Raw genomic sequence first — 13,007 nt, forward strand, 5'->3', positions numbered from 1 at the left:
GGGCATGATCCAGTATCTAGATTCCCTGCCTTCTCTGAGATTGCTGTTCACCCACATTCCACAGGTAATTAGGGCTTGTGTGTCCACAGTGGAGAGGATCCTCTGCGGAAAAAATGGGGCAGACAGAGAGTATGAGTGCAATAAGTGCAGCAAGGCAGAAAGCTCAGGTAGAATGATAGAATGGCTTGGGTTGGAAGGACCTCAAGGATCGTCAGCTTCCAACCCCCCTGCCACAGGCAGGGCTGCCAATTGCTGCATCAAGTACTAGATCAGATTGCTCAGGGCCCCCTCCAACCTGGCCTTAAGCACGTCCAGGGATGGGGCAACCACAGCCTCTCTTGGCAGTCTGTTCCAGCACCTCACCACTCCCTCAGTAAAGAACTTCCTCCTGATATCTAATCTAAATCTCCCCTCCTTTAGTTTGAAACAGTTCCCCCTTGTCCTATCAGCCATTCTTCCTTGTCTTGTCATGCCAAACCATGTTTTAGGAAGATCTGTCATGCTAAGAACGTCCGCAGCATCACAGAAAAGTGCTCAGAAGTGTTGTAATGATGTGGAGACCTTCCCACTGTGGGCTTTATGCAAGGGACAGGTGAGATGAACAGTGTGAGATGAGGGCATGCTGTCCTGGCTGGTAGCTGGGAGATTGATGGTTGCTTTCAGCATGCTTATCTGCATCCTTCCATCAGTCATCTGAAATGTCCTCAGCTCCAGAGAATTCAGTGTGTTGAGCTTGAGTTGCTCATTTGTTTTTTCCTTTAGTGAGAAAGTGTGCTTGTGTTATGCTCTAATACTGGATTACTCAAAATTGTGTGTATTTTATCAGATGTTATTCCTGAGAGATGTGTCATCAACAGAGACATTTTTTTCATTCTACTTGTTTACCAGCACTTGGTTTTCTCTGTTTTACACTGGAATTTTCAGAGACGTTGGAAGAGTTGTTGAAAAGGACAGTTTAAAATAGTGCATAGCAGCCACTGGAGTTAGGAAAATGGGAAGCAAATAGAAGAAAAATAAAACAGAGAAGGAAATTCTGGTCTCACTGACCAGTATTTACATACAGATTTTTAAAATACTTGTTTTTAAGAAAAATATTTTGGTTTTTTCTCCATGAGGTTTTCTCCCACCTGGCAAGAACAGTGGCCTTGGTTTACCTCCTCTTTGCTGACTGCAAGCTGTGTGGAGGGAAATCAGGCTCGTGCTCATATTAATCCAAGTCTTCTCTTTCCTTTATTAAATTCTGCCTCTATGGTTCTGCATTTGTTCATTAAACATATTAATGTGGGAGTTGGCCCACTGAGATGCTGCACCACGGTATCACATACACAGCAGTAATTAGAAAACTTTGTAATATGTATAACATTAGGAACAATTAGTTTGTGGAGGAGAGCTGTGGCTAGTGTAAATTGCCTGTGCTTTGATGGGATGCTCCATATATAGACTGGAAAGCTTGGGAGCTTTCCAGTAGTTTAAAATATCAGTGTACACGTGTTTATCTAGCTCTTGGTCTGGAATGACCCAACTGGCATTGTGCACAAGCAGAGAAATAGGGCTGACTTCATAAACTTTCTCCTGCTTCCAGAGGATAATTAGCCAGATACATATCTATAACCTCTCTTGAATTTTGAGCTAGGGAAATGAAATATCCGAGGGAGGCAGCAGCTCCCAGCAGGTACCTGAGAGATGCTACAAATAATCTCAAGGTGCTTCATCATCGTGGAGACAAGGTCTGATTCCTGCTATTGTCTGATGCATGAAGGATTTTCTTTTGCAGATGTTGGCAAGTGATAAGCACACTCCTTTGCTGTCTAGGCTGGTGAACTGCACAAAAATGCCTGTCTGGAACCCCTGCCCTTCTTGTCTTGCTGCTCATTTACTGCGAGTCTGCAGGCTGTGTCTCTGTGCCTAGGTTTTCCCCATCTGTAAGTTGGAAATAAAAAATTCTTACCATCAGATGGCTGACCAGGGCTGGGGAGCTGGGTGGACTGAGATGTTACTGACCTTGGGTTGAAAAGAGGCAGTCAGGAGCTAGGTGGAGACTAGAGCAAGCTTAGCTCCTGTAGATCCATTCTTACCTACTCTTGCCACAGCCATGCTTTATTTACAGGGTCAGAAGCTTGTAGTGGATGAAAACACCAAACGCTCACTGTGTTCCCAAGGCAGGGACTTACTTTCCCAAGACTGTCAGAGTAAGGGCAAAATGCAGTAGAAACATCAACCCTATTACTATCTGTGAGTGGCTCCAACACCGAAGCTGATGTCAGTTTTGGCTGCTCTTTGAAATGAAGCAGATTTTTTTTTTTCAGATGAGCACAGAAAACATGACGCCACCTGCCAGCTGCTTTCTTCTGCCCTCTGTTGTGCTGGTTGTTGCCAGGAACCTTTACTGGTCCTGCATCATTGAGCTGACAACTAAGAGCTCTTGTTTGGTAGGACCCATCTGCTGCAGACCTCCTGGATCTCTTCTTATTCTCTCCATCAATTTTGTGTTAATTTGACTTTAACAGTGAAAAGCTGCCACTAGTTTGCATCATTAAGATCGCAGGTCATCTGTAGAACTGAGGGCTTTTGGACAAAGTGCTTGAATCTGCAGAGGGTTTCAATAGCTTGTGCAGAGTATCTGCCCTGTGTTAGAAACCTGCACGGCACGTGTCAAGCTGATGGAAAGCAAAACTATGTAGTGCTCAAGGAAAATGACTTTTCTTTCCAGCTCTGTTGCTGTCTACTGAAAACCCCCAACAGATTTGTGATGGGGAGGACGTGTGGCGAGGTCCAGCTGGAGCAACTGACAGAATCTACCACAATAGCCCTCCCAATGAAATGCAAAAGCTAACCAATCTTGATTAATTAGAACAACTTATTTCAAGAAATCCGATTACTTTTCAGATAAATGCCTTTAGAAATGATTAGCTCTTTCCTTCATACATCTGAACTCTGGCCTTGTGTTTAATTGCTGCCGGAGTAAAAGCGTTTGCTTTACCGATCAAGGTGCGTGCCACAGCTTTCCTCTTTCCAGCACAGTCCCCTCCACAACACAAATAAAGCAGACAGGGAAGAGCATCGCTCTGTGCTTTTCCCAGCTGTGTTCCCTGCAGGCTGTGAGAAGCAGTGCAAAGGCGGGTCCGTTCTACCTTCGTGTGTGGTACTGCCAGAGATTAAATAAGGAACGCAGTCACCTGCCAGCTCCCTCTTTGGTTAATGGAAAAAGATAAGCTATTTCCAGGGATGATTCATCCCGAGGACTGAAACCCTTCCGCCTACCTTCCTCTTCTCCATTGATGACAGCAGACCTGAAGTGGGTGGGCTCCTATTTTCGGGGCCTCGATAAAGGGTCTAAAGTTAGCTGAGATGAATATGGGCTGACAGCAGGATCGTCTGGTACTACAGCATGCAGAGTCAGTCCTGTGCAAGTGGGAAGCCTCTGTTAAACAGAGATGCTTTGGTACTTTACCAGTGCCGTACTGCGAGCACAAGCAGACAAAGAGGCTGCCACACAGCTCTGGGAGCTGGGCCCTGTCTAGAGAAGCTACTTTTTTGTTCTCTGCATTTCTCCATGTTGAAGCTTTGACGTATTTGTTCAGATATCTATCAGAGCTGTTGCTCTCTGCTGGTTTCTTAGATAAGGAGCCTTTTGCTGTCTTATTTGCAGGCAGCTAGCCTGTTTCCACCATCCCAAATTCACATGCTGCTTCTCCAAGAGCAAATGTCACTAAAGAGCAAATGTCAGACCCTGCTTTTCTGTAGAAGCCTCCTCAGCTGGAAACAAGAAGCTACCTTCCTCCCTCATATTTGCAAGGATTAAAAAATTTCCATAAAGGGAGGAGGTCTGCACAGCCTCGCTTAATACTACTTTACCTCTGTTTGTGAAACCTCTTAGATCTGTACCAGGATAGAAAAGCTCAGGGAACAAAGTAGAGAAGCCTTGAACTACGTGGTTCCACTTGGCTACAGCTGTCAGTATTAATGTGTGGCAAGAGCTGGAGGAAGAAGCCTTACCCGTAAGGAGCAGCAGGCAGCGGCAGAGCCTCATCCTCCTTCACTGGGATCTGCTATCCACAGGAAGGTGCATTCAAGCAAAGTGCAGCCTTTTCCTGCATTTAAAGCAAGGCAAAACCAGGTTAACAGCAAATACTGGCTGCTGTGGGCTTGTTTGGATCATCTTAGCATTCACAGCTCTACCTTAAGGATTTTCCAGCAGATACATTCAGGAGTGTGGTTCTGTCTGTCCAACCTCTCCATCCCACTGCGGTATCTCTAAAACAACTGGCACTCGAAACCTCTGTCCTGTATGATGTTGTTGGCATAGGGATCAATCACTGTAGAAATTAATTGAGCTGTGAATAATAGGAAATGTTTTAACAGATGAGATATTTGGGAGCAGTCAATATCCTCATTTTTAATTCAACATATAACCTCACGTAGATCCCTGTGGTGAAAACAGCACGGTTAGTGTATAGAAGAGTACTATTTCCAAGGCTTGCAGGGAGACTTAATGCCTCCCCCACGCTTTATTGTCTATCTTTAGCAGAAACACTTTAGAATATTTATTGTTAAAAAACACCAGGTATTTCCTGCAGTTCTGCTGAAAAGTCAGCTGTAGACTTGCAAGTGAGCAAGGGAGTAAAGGCCAAAAGCAAAGGGAAGTTAACTTTGTTTGGGAAGGCTTCATCCCTCTGAGCCTTTGCCAGCAGTTTATTTTGCTATCCTCTGCATCTTGCTTCAGTTGCCTGATGTGGCTTACACAGCTGGGGTCTGGCAGCAGCATTATCCACAGCCTGAGCACGGCTGGCAGAGCAGGAGCTGGGAATGGGGCTCATTGACAGCCCCAGCAAGGGGTGAACCGAGTCCAGACTTCATCAGGACATAAAGTAGAGACCAGACCCAGTATATGCCCAAGAGACAGAACTAAAGATAGGATTGAAGTAACATACAGGGTCCATCCAGCAGACAGAGACAAGATGTAACTCAGGTAGGAAGCAAAGAGCTGAGCTTAAGTGGGCTCCTGGGCAGAGGGTGGCTGGGGCAATTCAGACCTTGTAGTGCTTTCTTGGCCCAGAAAACCACACTGCCTACAAGTGGCTCTGTGTGTGATGCGCTTTTTCATGAGCACTGAGATGGCAGGTAGAAGGAACTAGAAGTGCTTTTCTCTTGGCAGCAGAGATCACACTTCCAGCAAACAGCACCTAAGAGGGGCTTTGCCCCACCTAATCCCCTTCCCCTCCTGAAAACCCAGCATACCTCTGTCAGGTGCTGTTTCACCAGCATTGTCAGTGTTGGTCTTCTCCTCTCCCCTAAGCTGGGAGCAACAAGGACCTCTGTAAGTACAACCCAGGAGCACCACAGCTGTAAGGGCTTTGTGAACAAGCTCAGCAGGGGGTCACGGTCAGCAGCAGAACACACAGCACGGCTGGATGCCTGTCCTGTAGCAGAGTCACGTCCTGTTATAGCCTTCCTGCACCCTGCCAGCCCTTCTCCTCACTTCCATGGCTGTGCTTGTTGTTCAGTGCTCATTATGTTCGAACACCCTTTGGAAAACAGCGCTGTCTCCAGAGTCATGCAGCTGCAGGATCACAGCTTCCAGTCTGTTTTTTGCTGTGCTACGTTCTGCACTTTAGCAAGGAGGAGAGCTAATGAGACTCGGCCTTGCGGAAAGATCTCCCCTCAGTTTTTCCTGCTGCAGCTTTAATGGATTTGCAGTCCCTTGTTCTGTTTACCAAGTGCCCTGCTGTTAACAGGACAGGGCTGGGCAGTCCAGCACACCATGGTGCCATGTATTAATGTCGTGCTTCCCTACAGCAGTAACTGATGCATGCTGTGCCCCTTAGCCTCGACACAAGCACTTCTCCCAAGCTGTTCTCTGCCATCACTTTGTCACCACGATGCCTGTTCATTGTAGCAAGCAGAACCCCTTGCCACCAACCACGAGTTCTCTGTGCACACAGGATGAGAAAACTTTTTGCTCAGAAATCTTCAAAATGCAGCAATTCTTGCCCTCCTTCCTCAGACGGTAATGCTGTGATGCTTCCAACAAACCCTTTCCGTATGGCAAACAGAAAGCAATTAGACTCCTGAAAGGCATATTTCATTAGGAGCTTTATTAATTTGTGTCACAGATAGAAGCATAGGACCTCTGCCATAGGTGACAGGGTTGGTTTTCTTAATGGGCAGTAAAGCAATAAGCTCTGAAGTGCATTAGTCTGGGGTGAGCAGCCAAGGATTAATGAGAACACTTTCACGTCGAGTGTCTCGATAAAACATCACCGAGATCTGGCTGTGTTGACACCAAATGCTTTAAGATGCTTGTAGGGTCAGGCTCTAGTAATAATGCATTAGGTGATTCAGATGCCATTCCCTGAGCTGGAAGCAGCGCGAGTGCAGCGTTACACTGATGCAGTACCTAGAGCTGGTATGAGATGTGTGACTGAGGATGCTGGCAAGCTGAGCTTATGGGTTAAGAGTATCTCATTCTGGAGCTTTTCCCCCAAGCTGAGAACTGGGGCATCCTCACTCCTTATTTGAAGCGCATAGAGCAGCGTGGGAGAGGCAACCACTCCGGGTTGGGCTGGCTGCTGCTGTTTGTCTCTCTTGTGTTATGGTGGCAATACCAGTAGGCGTTTCCCCATGGGGGCATCTCTCCATCCTGACACATGCAAGCTGATCAGATCATGGGTCTATCGCTGAGCACGTTCACCCCGCTGTGACTCCACGCTGCAGATGCTGCAGCCTTCTCCTGCTCCCTCTCCACAACCCCCTGGTACCCAATTAAAACAGAATGGGAAGGCCAGAAAGGTAGCACCATCCCAGCGTGGGCACTGCCATGCTCAGAAAGCTCTGGGACATATATCCAAGGTGCTCTGACAGCACTAACACCATTAGCATTGATTAGCACCGCATTCAGTTCCGGCTACAGCACTGTCATGGCTGTAGCAAGAAGATGTTTATCGATTCTATAGTCCAAAGAGGGTTAAATTCGTGCAGACATCTAGGCTCCACTTCCAACTTGCTTTTTCCACGCAGGGCTGCTGCCAAGGGCCTTTCACTCAGCTTGATGGAGCGTGTCATCGAGAGGTACGGGGAGAAGGTTGTGAAGATGCTGACGGTGCAGTACCGGATGCATGAAGCCATCATGCAGTGGGCTTCCTCAGAGATGTACGGCGGCCGGCTCACTGCTCACCCATCAGTAGCCCAGCATCTGCTCAAGTAAGTGCCTTGCTCCCTGGTGATACATCTGAGCAGAGGTGTCTCCTTCATCCCAGCACATGTTGGGTTTGTCCCCGTGATGGAGTTTTCCATTCCTTCCTGCCATAGCATTTCTGTTTGTCCTTTATTTCATCGAGGAATCATTACCTAGGTGGTAGTTGTGCTTTTCCTTTGTAACAAGAAGCCATGCAGAGTTATCTTCCATGTGCTCCATTGGTGTGATACATCAATAAATGAAATCCTTTGCACCTGGTGAGAATATACAAAGATCTGACCTGCAGCGTGCCTACCCCAAGCAGGTCTTCCCCATCTCAAGCTTTCATTGAGAGTAGGGCCGGACACCAGATTTAGTGTTTCCACACATCCTAATGATTATGTGGACCACTGTGTCCCCCATCTTTGATCCCAAAAGTGGCAACAGAGGAGACTAGAAAGCAAGATTGCGATTCTGGCTTGGATGGTTTTATTGCCAAGCCAGCACCTGCAGCAAGTCTGTCAGCATCAGATCCATTCTGTCTGCAGCAGTTTACCCATTCTTTGGTAATTTAGAGGAAGTGACTCATATTTCTTTTCACTTGCATCCTGGGACAGGCAATTGTTTGCTAACACAAGCTGTGACTGTCAATAATTGGTGCTTTTTAAAATTGTAGTCGGCAGAGCTCTGGGAGGTGGATGGTAAAACATTAATTCTCTCTGTTGGCCTCAGAGAAGCACAAAATATCACAGTGCCTGTCTGCATGGTGCTTTTGTATTTTTAGCAGTGCTTTTTTTTAAATGCAAATATGTAGGAGGTGGAAAAATTGAAATTCCCCTAGAATCTCTCCATTTCACAGGGGAAGCGGACAGAGAGAGCTGGAGAGGCCATCTCATGCTCATTTCCTGATAATCTTACTTGTGAACAGCACAAACAACACTATGAGATAGGAACTCTGGCCAGACAAAAAAAAAACAAAACCAAACTTTGTGTTTAAGACCGCCCCAACAGCCTCATCTTCATCCTCTGCAGCCAGCACGGGGATTCTGCTTGTGTCAGCACGCTCTGTTCAGGGCTTCAGCTCAGCTTACATCAGTGAAGCTGATGAATCAGTGAATGCTGACTCCTGTCTTGGTTTATATATCTTTGTGTGTAAATATAATTATACAGATGCGTGCAGTGGGTTCTTAAGGAAAGGCTTCTTTCTGCTTGTTCATCTATACCAGGAGGAGCTCAGGTGAGATGGACAGGACTCATTCAGCAGTGCTTTAGCTATACAAATCTAATTCCAGTGTAAAAAACACTCTTCTCAGTTGTTCTTGTTCCTTGCTGTGCTTATTTTCCCATTTAAATACACAAGAATAGTAGCTAAAGTGAAACCCCAGGCAAAAAGGTTTGAAACCATTAAATTAGGAGTTAGTTGAAAAGTTGAAGTTCGTTGGCTGTTATTCTGAGGATGTTGGATGCTGTTCTGCTTTGCTTTTATAATGGATAAAGGAGTGAATGTCTTACTTTCCACTCCATAGTGCAGCTTTGTCCCCTGCGTCACGCCTTTTCCTGCAGACATTGATGTCTAAACCTGTAATGAAGTCTGCCAGCCCATAGTCCTGCTGACACATCGCATGAATACAGCAATCCTCACTTCAGGCACAAAACCATGTAAAATTTCTGGGTCTCTGTAGTATACCAGATAATGCAGTATCTTGATGTTGAACCATGAATTTATCTTTAGGTTGCTAGTACAAATCCCTCCATGATATTTGCAACCACCTCGTCTCCTTTTTTGGCTTAGACCAAATGATTTGCTTAATTCTGTACCTGAGCAAGAAATAAGTAAGTTTTTCATCTCCAATAGTTCTTCTCCCCAAACCTCCCTTCCTCCTGAAACGGATGGCGAAGCACATCAGAAACCCCCACACATCTCCAGAATTAAGTCTGGGAGGCTGCAAGCAGTATTTTCCAACATTCAGAACTTCTGACTCAGTCTATGAAAAGCTGGTTTGAATATCACCAGCAGCTTCTACTATCAGTTCTTATTTAAGTGCAGTGTTGGGTGTCCCTTCTGTTAGTACTTCTCAGGGGGCCAGCGCCCCCTCACTGATGGGGAAGGTGAGGGAACCCCTCCTGATAGTGTCATACTTGAAAGGCACCCAAGCAAAATGCTCCTCAGTCACAGTGTGCAACTCCCCCAGCTGGGATCACCTCCTCCTGGATGAAGCACGGGGTCCCTAGGTGTCCGAGGGCAGCATATTGAGCCTGCAACAATCGTCTGCCTGCGTGGTCAACTTGCTTTCTCATCAAGGGTCAGGAATCTCTCCAGGAACAAAAAACCCTGTTTCTTAGGCTGGTTTTTAGCAGGTGAGAAACTCATCTTTCCCCTAAGGGACATCAGGGCTCCAGAGAGCTTCATAGGAATCAAGGCCAGTCAGTGGCATAGGTATGCAGAATAACATGCAGTAGTAGGGCTGCATGCGAGGGCTTGACTTGAACTGGAGCCTTTGCTCTCACTTCCCTGCCTGTCATCTGGAAGCAGTCCTCCTTTGTGATGGCTTCCTTGGTTATTTGCAGGCCCCCTTGAGCCCCAGCTCTCTTTGATCATCATGTGATGTACAGCGACACGTTGTTGGGGTTCTCTCGTCATCTCTGCCTTTATCTTGCTGCCCTCCATCAGCCCTCCTCTTCCCAGGCTGTGAATTCAGCAAGCAGCTTCCATGGGTATTTAAAAAAAAAAAAGAGGTTAATTAGTTTGGGTTTTTTGGAATACAGTAGCTTTAGATGTAGAAAGGATACGAAAACTCAATTCCTCTGTGGTTCCTTGTGCCACGCTTTCTTCTCTTGCCCTACAGCACTGCTGTCAAATCTCTGGTAATACTCTTTTCCCTCACTCTCAGCAGTGTAAAAACAGAAATCAGCTGCCACAGCTTCCTAGGTCTGCATATTTTTTCTCTTTGAGATCATTTAAGCAAGTTGCTGACACCCCCACACCATCCCCCCACCTACAACAACTGGGCCGTGCAGCAGAGCTGACAAGAAAGCTCACAGTGCTACTGGCTGACCCACCTCACAGCTCTTTGTGTTTTTGTAGTAATCTAAAGGGCAATTCCATAGTGCAAAGCAATAATGTCTTTTCAACTGTGGTTTTCTGGTATTGTCAGACTTCCTCAGGCCTTTCGGGACTTCTGCTTGTGGCTGTGGCTGCAGTCCCAGAGAGCCTGGGGATAAAAGCCTGAGACCCCCTCCAGGTAGCATCAATGCCACTGCAAAGGGGACCAAAGCCTGGAGGGGTGGAAAGGTGGGGAATCTCAGCTCTCAGCCTCTCACCACCTCCAGAGTGCACCTCTGGTCCGTACCTTGCCCTTGGCAAGCAATATCCAGCTGTGTATTGTTGGAAGGAGCAAGCAACAAGACATCCAATTGCTTTTTGGCATAACTTCAGTGCTGTTAACGTGGCCCTTTCCCGACATCTTTTGCAGGGACCTGCCAGGTGTCACCTGCACAGAAGAGACAACAATTCCCTTACTGCTCATAGACACTGCTGGCTGTGGCCTGTTGGAGCTGGAAGTGGAAGATGAACAGTCTAAGGGGAATCCAGGTACTAGCATTGGGAATATTTTATTGGCAGGAATTGACTGAAGTCTTCAGCCTCCCAAGGGCTTGGCCACTGCGCTGCTGAGTCACTGTCCTGAGATGTTCCACCCAGGCTGTAGATGTGGCTCAGAACTGTCTCCCATTCATTTCCTGCTTTCATAAAGTCCCACGTGGCTTTTCTCGATGAATCTTCTCAGGGCACCAAGCTTTGTGCTCTTTTTCTGACTTTAAAGAATAGATTTCATTATGGAGATTTAGTGCAAAGTCACGCACCATAGCCATTCCAATAAAGCAAGAGAACTTAATAGGAACATGAAGACACTACCTCCTTTGTGTCCTTGTTTTTGCAGCCGGGTGAATGGATGTGATCTGCTCTTCAGGGATGCTGCTCACACTCCTACTTTTAGTCTGGCTAAGTAGGCTGGCAGAGGGCCTTTGCCAGGTTGTGTGGCACGTAGGCTGTCCAAAATCTGATGCTTCACTTGACAATCCACATACCCCAACACTGTTCTGGCTTAGGAAACTGTCAGCAGAAAGGATCTCATTTTTCCGTGCCCCTCTGAGACAGAGAAAGGCTCTTGTCTCCAAACAGAAGTCTGAGATAAGTCAGGGATCCTGAGCAGGAGATAAATGCAAGTCTTCCAAAATGTGGGAGTTAGCCTTGTGGAGCAGCAGACTGCAGATTCTGGAATTTTATACATGTGTTTTGCTGCAAAATAGATGGTAGAGTCAGTCTTGCAGATAAACATGTGGAATAGTTTGCATTCCTCATTAGATTGTCCTTGTTCTCCCTGAAGCAACCACCATCCTGAGCAGACAGCTCTGGAAGGAGCATGAAGGCTTTTATACGACCACGGGGGTGTTGGAAATGCAGGGACTTTTTCACTCACAGCATAGAGAGGAAAATTAAATTTGCAGTGAGGTCTAAAGTCTCACTTCAAAGGGAAAATAACCTATTCCCTGGGTTAGCGTTGATCTCTTGGATTAAGGCAGGAGAAAGCCAAAGGTTGTTCAGGGAGCTCCCTTCCTAAGCTTAGGTGTAGGGAGCTGGTGACTTGGAAAGGCAAGAATCAAGAAGTAGCAATGCACGGCACATCACCGTTTATCCAAATGAGTCAGGTTGGGAATTGTTACTCCTGTATAATGCTGGACTACAGGCAGGACTTACCTGAACCTTTCTTTGCTGTACAAGGGGAAGTGGGCAAGCTTCTCCAATGTATAGCACATCCAAGCTGCTGTCATCGTCAGCTTGGACGTGCTTCTGCCTCACTGCCCCTTCTGCTTTGTGCCCTAGGAGAGGTGCAGCTGGTTGGTTTGCACATCCAGGCTTTGGTAGATGCTGGTGTGAAGGCGCGAGACGTCGCTGTTGTAGCCCCCTACAACCTCCAGGTGAGATGGCACCCTCCTGGCACCTCCTCTCTTTCTTCATGCACACAGGAGCAGATTCAAACTTTAACGCTTCCAGGAGCGATACCAAAGTATTTTCAGGGAGGAATGCAGAAGGCAGCAGAGACAAATTATATGATCAGTCATTGTGGCCATCTTACTAAAGTTGAGGCCACTGAGGGAGGTGGTGTTTTCTGAGAGGTATTTTCCACTCCCAGCTGCAGGAGTCAGCACCTGGGAGATGCGAGCACTCAGTCTTTTGCCTTTGAGAGGAAAGGGCTGTTCCAGAACAATGCCATTTTAATGCTTTTCCCTCTGCACTTCACTCTCCAAGTGACCTCTTTCATGCTTTTTCAGGTGGACATGTTAAGAGAGCACCTTTGCCACAGGTACCCTGAGCTAGAGATTAAATCAGTTGATGGTTTCCAAGGCAGAGAGAAAGAGGCAGTGATCCTGTCATTCGTGAGATCCAACAGGAAAGGTGAGAACTTGCTGCTGGAGAGGGGGAAGAATGGGAACGGGGATGGAATGGATCACTCATACATTACCAAGTATTATTCTGACTGTCTCTAGCACTTCACTCTGAATGAGTTTAGTGGCAAGATCCTTCCTTTTCAGCTTTATTTCTCCTCGTTATTTTTACACGAACACATGCAGTCAGGATTGCAGAGGAAGGTTCCCATTGCTAGGTACGCACCTGCGACCTCAAAAATTATTGAACTGGAATCCTGTGCATGGCACATGTCAGGTTGGCACTGTGGTTAATGGAGCGCTGAGAAGAAGGCGGAAATTGGATGGGGCTTGGAGACTGAAGAAAGTAGGAGCCGACGTTACAAGTCGTGCACAGAAAATGCTCCTT

The 13,007-nt window shown here is 46.7% G+C and overlaps 1 protein-coding gene across 1 annotated transcript in view; it reads left to right on the forward strand.

The window, feature by feature from the left end:
• IGHMBP2 (immunoglobulin mu binding protein 2) overlaps positions 1–13,007 on the forward strand; it is a 34,746-nt gene that overhangs the window by 17,918 nt on the left and 3,821 nt on the right. The window contains exons 9-12 of the mRNA NM_001031175.3: positions 7,018–7,200; positions 10,648–10,766; positions 12,057–12,151; positions 12,506–12,629. Coding sequence (NP_001026346.2) covers positions 7,018–7,200; positions 10,648–10,766; positions 12,057–12,151; positions 12,506–12,629 — 521 coding nt within the window. The remainder of the gene's footprint in view (positions 1–7,017; positions 7,201–10,647; positions 10,767–12,056; positions 12,152–12,505; positions 12,630–13,007) is intronic.

This window comes from Gallus gallus, chromosome 5, assembly GCF_016699485.2.
Source record: "Gallus gallus isolate bGalGal1 chromosome 5, bGalGal1.mat.broiler.GRCg7b, whole genome shotgun sequence".
NCBI lineage: Eukaryota > Metazoa > Chordata > Aves > Galliformes > Phasianidae > Gallus > Gallus gallus.